The sequence below is a fragment of the Trachinotus anak genome, unplaced genomic scaffold (genome assembly GCF_046630095.1).
Source record: "Trachinotus anak isolate AG129_WGS33_773 ecotype Australia unplaced genomic scaffold, CSIRO_AGI_Tana_v1 ptg000015l, whole genome shotgun sequence".
Lineage (NCBI taxonomy): Eukaryota > Metazoa > Chordata > Actinopteri > Carangiformes > Carangidae > Trachinotus > Trachinotus anak.
This window is the reverse complement of record NW_027273866.1, coordinates 6,795,047-6,803,276: the sequence shown is the minus strand read 5'-3', so window position 1 is coordinate 6,803,276 and position 8,230 is coordinate 6,795,047. Positions and strand designations below refer to the sequence as shown.

Sequence of the window (8,230 nt, the reverse complement as noted above, 5' to 3'; positions counted from 1 at the left end):
GCAGGATTAAGATATAAATCTACTAAGGCATTTAAAAAATTAAATATATATAATTAAGTACATGTGATATCTATAAAAAAAATTAAAATAAATATATATATATAATATGTAATATATATATGAGAATGCAATATATATGGTTTTTAAAAAGGGCAACTGAAATAAAAAGTACAACCTGTTTAATGCTTATTGTGAACATCTAGGCATCCTCTACTGATTAGCCACGACACTTGGCTCTGCATATTTTCAGCAGCATTTCTATGGTAACAAGGAGGAACCGAAACACATGTCTCCGTGGCAACCAGACCAAAGCGTCTAGGCAGTTGCATAGCAACCACTACAAAAAACAACGGTCGTCACGTTTTGAGAGCCACACAAACACTAATTAGTTAGAAACATTAGTCTTCGTTTTTCGGTTTGGACTCGCTACATCTTCTGAGAGGACAAGAGCTGTGGATATGTTGAAGAACAAGCCGGAGCTAAAAACACAAGGCTTCACCGTAAAGGCCACCATGAAGAACTCTGTGGTGAGTGAAGTTATTTGACCTCGTTAACGTTAGCTAATGTTCTGTTAACGTTAGTTTTAGCTAGCACTGTACAACTGACAATGTAGCCTATTCGCTGTGTATCATTTGTTAATGGAGAATTTGTGACGAAATATAACGTGATGTTTGGGGGATGTTTATTCAGCACAAGGTAATTCAGGATATCACAGCAGGCTGCATCATTTCTGTCAGTGGGGGTCAAGCTATCCAACTTTGCAAAGTTGTAATTTCATTCACTGTTTTTCAGTGCTAAAAATATCTGTCTTGGACGAGAGATGTATTTTAGTGTCGGAGGTACAGAGTGAGTTCGAGTGTTGTTTTGTGTGGTAGGCTACATAAACACTGACAATCTTGTCTCCCACATGCTGCGATCCACTATCGAGGTGAAGTTTACAACTGATGGAAAAGAATGGAGGGAGGGGGCAGCCCCCTGAAGTGCCAATTTAAATTAGCCTCTTACTATCATCTTTTCCTCTCTCGTTTCTCTGTTATTCAGCAGAACGTACCATCTTTCTGCTCTGTCTACAGAGAAAACTAGTCAAGAGAGGTGGGGTGGCAGTGGAAAAAGAAAAAAACAATGCCTGAACATATTCACTCCAACCATACTCTTGCTCTCCCTGTGCATGTATGTGTGTGTATGTGTGTGTATGTGTGTGTGTGTGTGTGTGTGTGTGTGTGTAACTCTTTTACTGAGACAAGCTTCGGTGCATTTCACACAAGTATGGGGGTTTGAGAACTCTAAAATTATCCAATAACTTTTATGGGGTAAAATTACACTGTTAGAACCCATTCCAGAGCTGTAACACAATGATTAGACACTATGAAATCCTGAAGCCCTGTGCTAAGAAAAATGCAAATGACACATTAACATGAAAGGGGAATGTTTTATAGACTAGCATGCTTGTGGGGTAGTTGGCATTGTTTGCAGCACATGATTGCAGTATTTATCTATTTTATAAGCTTTTCTTGTTTGCCTTGAGTTTTCTATTTGTTTGCCTAGCCACCAAAGCTTTTATGCAGTCGGAAGAAACTATTGTGCACTTATTTTTGTACTGGTGCCCCTTGTCTTACTCTGGGACAAACAAATAGTAGGCTAGCTTCATGAACCTTGATTACTTGGATCTTGGACCACCCTTCAAAGACAGTTAACTCGGGTCCTGCTCTCCTCTTATTTACTACAAATGAAGATGGATCAGGAAAGTGTAATAGGTTTGTATAACAGAGGACATTAGTCTTTATTGAACTGTATAGGCAGGAAAACTATCTGGACTAGTTTTATCTGGGGTAGTTCGTCTTCGTACGTGTAAATGTATTAGACCATGATGAGTTACACCTTTGTTGTCTCGCAAGTCTGTATTTTTGTGTATTTGCAGATTTGAGGAATTGACTAACTTTACTTGACTAGTGGCTGCACATGATACACAATAGGATGGTGTGTGAAACTGATGTTTCTCTTTGCTGATTTTGATTGCCACCAAAGGCCACTGAAAGATGTACATGTAACCTCCTGCTGTGTTCTGGCAGACGTGGTGGGCCATAGGAGCAACTATGATGATAGACTGTAAGCTACTAAAGAAAACAAGCCTCCCAGCAGTGGATTTAAAAAGGCATCCTTTCTTTGGCATACATAAACCAGAGCTTATCAGTGTGTGTGTGAGGTTATGTAGAAGTAAAATATGTCATCCCACTTTTTTTTAACACAGTTGCCTGTGTTAATTGTAGTCTTTCTCTGCCGTTGATATTGTACATGAATAAATAAGGAGGGTTGTCAGTCTTACTTCTGACTGAACAGTTATTCACTATCAACTTCAGTTGAAGTTGTTCACTTCTGTCGTCAGAAAGACTGCTGTGGCTCAGTTCATGTGAGGAGGAGAATTCTGTTGTGGTTTGCTCTGGTTTTGCAGTCGGCAGTTTCATATTTAGGGAACACAGTATGTGATGCCTCAAATATTAGCTCTTCTTGCTTTTAATTCTTACTTGGCACTTTACAGAGACACAGTTGTGGCTGGTGTGCAACAAAGCATGGCATAGACAGTCACATTTCTTAAATTGACAGATAGAAGTATTCTTTTACTTTCACTTGCCTGATCTCTCAGGCAATTATCTCCAACCTATTTTTTAGAGACAACACCAAGCTCTTCATTAGAATTTCTGTCTGTACAGGTGAAGACAGGTGGCTTTCAATACAAGACATTTTTATTTTTTAGTATTTCCAAGCCAGGTCTACATGAAAACATATCATTGTCTGTTTTTGTCAGGTGTATGCCAAAATCTTTATTTATTCAGTAAGCCCCAAGAATATCTATATTTTGATGTTGGTGTTTTGTTTTGAAATGACAAACAAGAGCACTGTATCAGAAGTTCATGTATCCGTGGTCAGCAGTAATTTAATGAATGAATTTTAGGAAAATGTCAGTTTAAATCTCCTGCCACTCACTTCTGTTTCTTCTGTACTTCTAAAATGTTGACTGTCCAGTCTTGGGTACTTTGATGCCAACAGTTTAACTAGGTCTTCTTCTCTGAGCCATTAAGTTTTTTGCAGATAGCTATTGCCTTGTTACGTTCATACTGCACTTTAAAGAACTGGCTCTATGTGATAAATAGAAGTGGAAGAGCTGTGTAGTTCTGATGACAACAGTAAATAGTTGAAATTGAAACTGCAGCTCTCTTTTTTCTGTGGTGGGGACTGCCTTGAGATGCAAAAGAGGTATTCCGAGCTATCATTGACTTCCTCCTCCTTTTTTGAAGGTCATAAACAAATCTCCTGTCAAGAGCCTTCACGAGAAGGCTCCTGCAAAGCCCTTTAATATTCACCATCTCCCCAGAGGATCTGCTATGTCTGGAACATGAATGATTCTCCCCCCACTGCCATACCACTGGCTAAATCCTCAAGAAAAACCATTACATTTTTCAGAGGCTTGCTTGTGTCTGTTGCCTTCTGTTTTTTCACCTCCCCTGTGGTCACTGACATATCGCTCCAGAGAGGGCAGCTTTGCGGAGAGCTGTGATTTGTAGGTAACGACAAGGCCATTTCAAGCCTTGAAAGGGTATGGGGACTTGAAGCATAGGCTTATTATGCTTTAAAGTATTTGTGGTCATAGAAATTGAATCAATAGCACGGGCCCCTGAAACTCACCCCCACCCCCTTTTTTCTAGTGATTCATCCCCAAGCATTGAAAGAGAAAAAAAAGATGCACTTTATATTCTGGTGGGAGGTCGTCACCCTGTGTTTCAGACAGAAAGGGGAACAAAGCTGTTATTTTCTGTGTCAGAGGTTTATTTCAGCTAGGTGACAAAAAATTACAGCAAACACCTGCACAGTGTTGTGTGACATGAATGGACATGAACCCACTTACTGTACATGTGAACACTGACGCTGACACAGATAAAGGAAAAAAAAAAGATGTGGCTTTTCTTGTGTTATGAGTCGGGAGTGAGCAATATGGATAAGTGTCTGAAATGGTGCAACTATGTAGCAATGTATAGCCTATACATTATATACATTATATACATATACCTCATACTTCAAATTCATATAAAAATCCAGCATTGCCTAAAAGTCATGCTCTTTGGTAGTGCTCCATTACCTCCTCCAAGGAGATTATGTTTAATTAAAATTTTCAGTGTGATTAAAACATATGGCACTTGAGTATCCTATTGCTGTAAGTCGTCTTACAAAAACTGGTATAGCTGTATTGATCTCATCCACGCTTGTCACACTGTGGCCAGTTTTGATGAATGTGGCTAGGTAGCTAGCCATGTGATTTTTAGCTGTTCTTCCAAGAAAACTGTGATTTGTGCACTGTTTCTCCATCTAGAGGGAACAGCTGGCTGTAGCACAACACAAATTTATTCCATCTCTCTGTTTAAACACCTATGCAAATAAAAATATTTCATCAATAACTATTGAGCTCACTTGCAGATAGGGTACAATTGATTTATAGACTTGTGAAGATGTATGTGTGACCTTAGATTATCATCATCATACCCTGTAATTGATTTATGTGGTCTGTAATTTGTCAGATGTTTGCCATAACACATCCTGTAATGTTTCCTCTTTTTGTGCACTGCTTTTAAGCTGTTATGCTTTTAAAAGACCATATTGGAATATATTTTAAAGATCTGTGTGTCATGAAGCCCCTTCTTTCAGGTAATACTCTTTCATTAGAAAGCAGAAAGAGAGGACGAAAGTCTTAAATGTCTCAACACTGCAGTGTCCCACAGTACATATACTGTACATCACAACACACATACAAGAACATGGATATGATCCTCTTTAAGACACAGTATTGCACAGTTCACCTGAGAGGGCAAATCAATACAAACTACACCTGATCCCAACCTAAACTTTCAAGTGGTGAGGGTCTGCAGATTGTTGAACCGATGGACTGCTTTTATAACAGGCACACCCCATTTACTGTTTGCTTGGCCTCTGGGATAAAAATTGAGCTGGCAAACAGCATCCCCAAGTTTGCTACAACCCACCAACCCCTTTCTCTAGGGCTCACCGTCATCCTTGGCTCACCCTACTAACCCCAGGGGACAGATGGAGACTCCATGCTAGCAAACGTGACCTCCATATCTTATTCCTTTCCTCCCCCACAGCATCATCATTATATACCTGAGCAGATGTCTTGGCCCCTATGCTGCCTGCCTCTCTGTCTTTATTGGTCTCTCTCTCTCTCTTCCTCTTATCCTTTCTCTTCAGAACCTTCATTCAACTAGCAGGTCCCTGAAGATGAAAACATTTTACACTGAAACAATAAAACCAAATTAATAAAATGAAAATAACAAAATGATAAGAGGTAACAACATGTAGATGGATTTTGGTTTAATTGTATAGTATAATAGTAGATTAAATGTGGTGGAGAGTTTAGAAGCATATTTTGTTGAGATTGTAGCAGAGATGTGTTTTTTTTACATCTCTTATATTTGCCTTTGAGGCTGTAACCCCTGAGTGTCATTTTAATAAACAAAGCCATCTGAACAAATTAAACAAGTGACAGTTCAGAATTGATCATTGATTAGGGTTTAAATGAGTCCAGAATTTCAGTGCAACCTAATTAAATGTAATCTTACTTTGAATTGCAATCTAAACCTAGTTAAAATGCTGTCTTAAATTTAATTTGGTTTTGAATTAATCCACATTTAACAATTTTTCTAATAGCCTGATGTATATCAGTTAAAGCTTGATTTAAAATGATTAAATCCCTTTTTTAGCAATTGAAACACCATAGAGTGGAGAAATAATCAGAAACAGAACATGAACACAGTAAAGATAAAAGTTTGAGATAAAAATAAGCTCATTGTCAGTTATTTAGATAGCAGGCAGTTACTGACCAAGATTGAATCCTTGAAAGCTTTTATGGAGATGAATCTGTCTATTTATTATTTTCACTTGCACTCAAAATCATTCTTCCTCATCGCTCCAAACACATTTACCTGACACAGGAACTCATAATGTTCCCAGCGTGATACATAAATTGACCATGAAGCTGGCCTGGGTTTTTTGTTTCTGTGTTGTGTGAAGCATGCCTGTGCAAGTAAAGGCAAATTGAGCAAATTTCTGTGGTTGGATGCTATGCTTTAGTTTCCCTCACCTGTCTGCTTGCCTACCTCACTTGAACTGTCTCATGGAAGTGTTTTCTAAACCAGTGGTGCTTGTAGGCACACACACCCTTGCACACACTAAAACTATTTTTCTGCATCCCTCTTTCCTTCCCTCTGCTTCAGCACCAGAAGCCTGTAGTCCATCCCGGTAAGCAGCTGGGTTATTTGAAGAAGAGGGAAGAATTGAGTCATGGTAAAACAGGTTAAATTGGCAATGGGCTCTGGAGGCCTGCTGGCGTTTCCATTACTATCGATCAACCACGGAGCCTAAAGGCCTTGAGTGGACGGAGCATTAGCTGGCTTGGAAATCTTACAGTTTCCCCATAACTTTGGACTTTGTTGACTTTTCCTGCCTTGCTGCTTACCTTAAAAGCAGTGGAAAAATAAGACTGACCCCTAATGGAAGCACATTTTCAACATTGTTTAAAGATGTTTTTTTATCCATGAAATGTTGTTAATTAAAAGTGACCATAAAGGGAGGAAAAGCCTGTCTGTGAAATGTTATTTCTTTTGAGTTGTTGCTTTGATACAGTAGAAATCAAAATTTGGTGTTTTCATCACACTGAAAATGTATATTGCAACTAAGGATGAATTTGGCAGAACTTAAAGAAGCAGTTTCTGTGCTTCATGCTGTTCTCACCAGGTATCAACAGATAGATTAGGTTAGAACTGATGGCATGCTATCTGAAGTGCATGACTGCTGAAATGTCTGTGACCTTTTCGGTGTTTGAGGAAAACACCATCTGGAAACTTCAGTCAGATATGGAGAAGTACTTCCACGGCATTCTACCATGACCTTATAGAAAGTGCTCTGCTGATTATGTCTATTATGTTTGCTTTCCTCAGAGCTTGGTTGACAATTACACTGGCCTCTCTGTTTGTTATGTTCTCCTTCAAGCCCCTGTAGCTTGCATTCTAATTAGATGGCTTTTAATGGAGAATGTTTATTGCTCCTTACAGGGCCTCTATTTTCCGCTCTAGAGTTAATTAGCCCTATGTCATGTGATAACCAATGTAGAGGACATTAAGACCTATGCTTCTTCTATGAGCAGTGTCCTTCCTGTATCAAAAGAAAGACTGCAGCGGTGTTGACTGAATTATGTACTTGATTTCACTTAGTCTTGGTCATATTTAAAGCACAGATCAATATGAAGACATACTTTGATGTTGCTACATTTAACATAACCACACACACGCACACAGTCATGTCTCCATGACTTCAGAGGACATTACAGAGGACTGTAATGTCAGTTCATTTCCTGGACACTTACTTTAACCATAACTACTATTTGCCAAACCCTAACCTTACCCTAAACTTAAAACATGTCGCCACCTTAAAATTGAATGATTAACATTACAGTGACTTGCTTTTTGTCCCCATAAATAAGACAAATCCCCAAAATGTGACTGTGTAAACAGAAATATGTCCCCACAACATCAGTAATATCTGAAGCACGAATACATCCACAGTGGTTATCTTGTTCATTACACACCAAGTTTCCTGTAAATAATAAGGAATTACCATAAAAATCTATTTACTTGATATGTTGGCAGCTAATGTTGTTTTCAACAGGCTTGGTGACAGTGAAGACAGTGAAGTGATAACTTTATGCAACACAAATCAGATGATTTACTTTTCCCTTTTTAGTTCAACTTTCAAGTAAAATTGTTTTACACATGGAAACATGGTTAAAATAATTATTTGACAGTTAATTTTCACATTATATTGTATTATATTGAGATAATTACTGTTTTCATTAGTTTGGCTAAATGTGATTTTAAAAAATGAAAAAGAAAGGTTCTCAAAATTGCCATACTGGAGGGTGCCCCAGCAACCTAATGGTTATGGTGCATACCACATAACAATATAACATCCACATTCAACTTCTGGCCAATGTAACCCTTGTTACATGTCATACCCATTTCTTGACCCACATTTCCTGTCTTTATCTCTACTGCTGCTGCTGTCAAATAAAGGCAAAAATGACCCTCCTCACCCCTCCTAGACATGTCAGACATGTCCTAAACATAATCATTGAAAACACTGCTAAAGGCAGTTCATATTAGGTTGATTT

The 8,230-nt window shown here is 38.5% G+C and overlaps 1 protein-coding gene across 5 annotated transcripts in view; it reads left to right on the top strand.

The window, feature by feature from the left end:
- The first annotated feature begins 305 nt into the window (after positions 1 to 305).
- The window catches only part of pacrg (PARK2 co-regulated), a 122,116-nt gene continuing 114,191 nt past the window's right edge, over positions 306 to 8,230 (top strand). For 2 of the 5 annotated variants that reach the window (XM_071498025.1, XM_071498028.1), the window contains exon 1: positions 309 to 527. In XM_071498025.1, coding sequence (XP_071354126.1) covers positions 459 to 527 — 69 coding nt within the window. In that variant the 5' untranslated portion in view covers positions 309 to 458. Of the gene's footprint in view, positions 528 to 8,230 lie in introns of all 5 variants that reach the window. The other 3 variants (XM_071498026.1, XM_071498027.1, XM_071498029.1) reach the window with 3 other exon arrangements.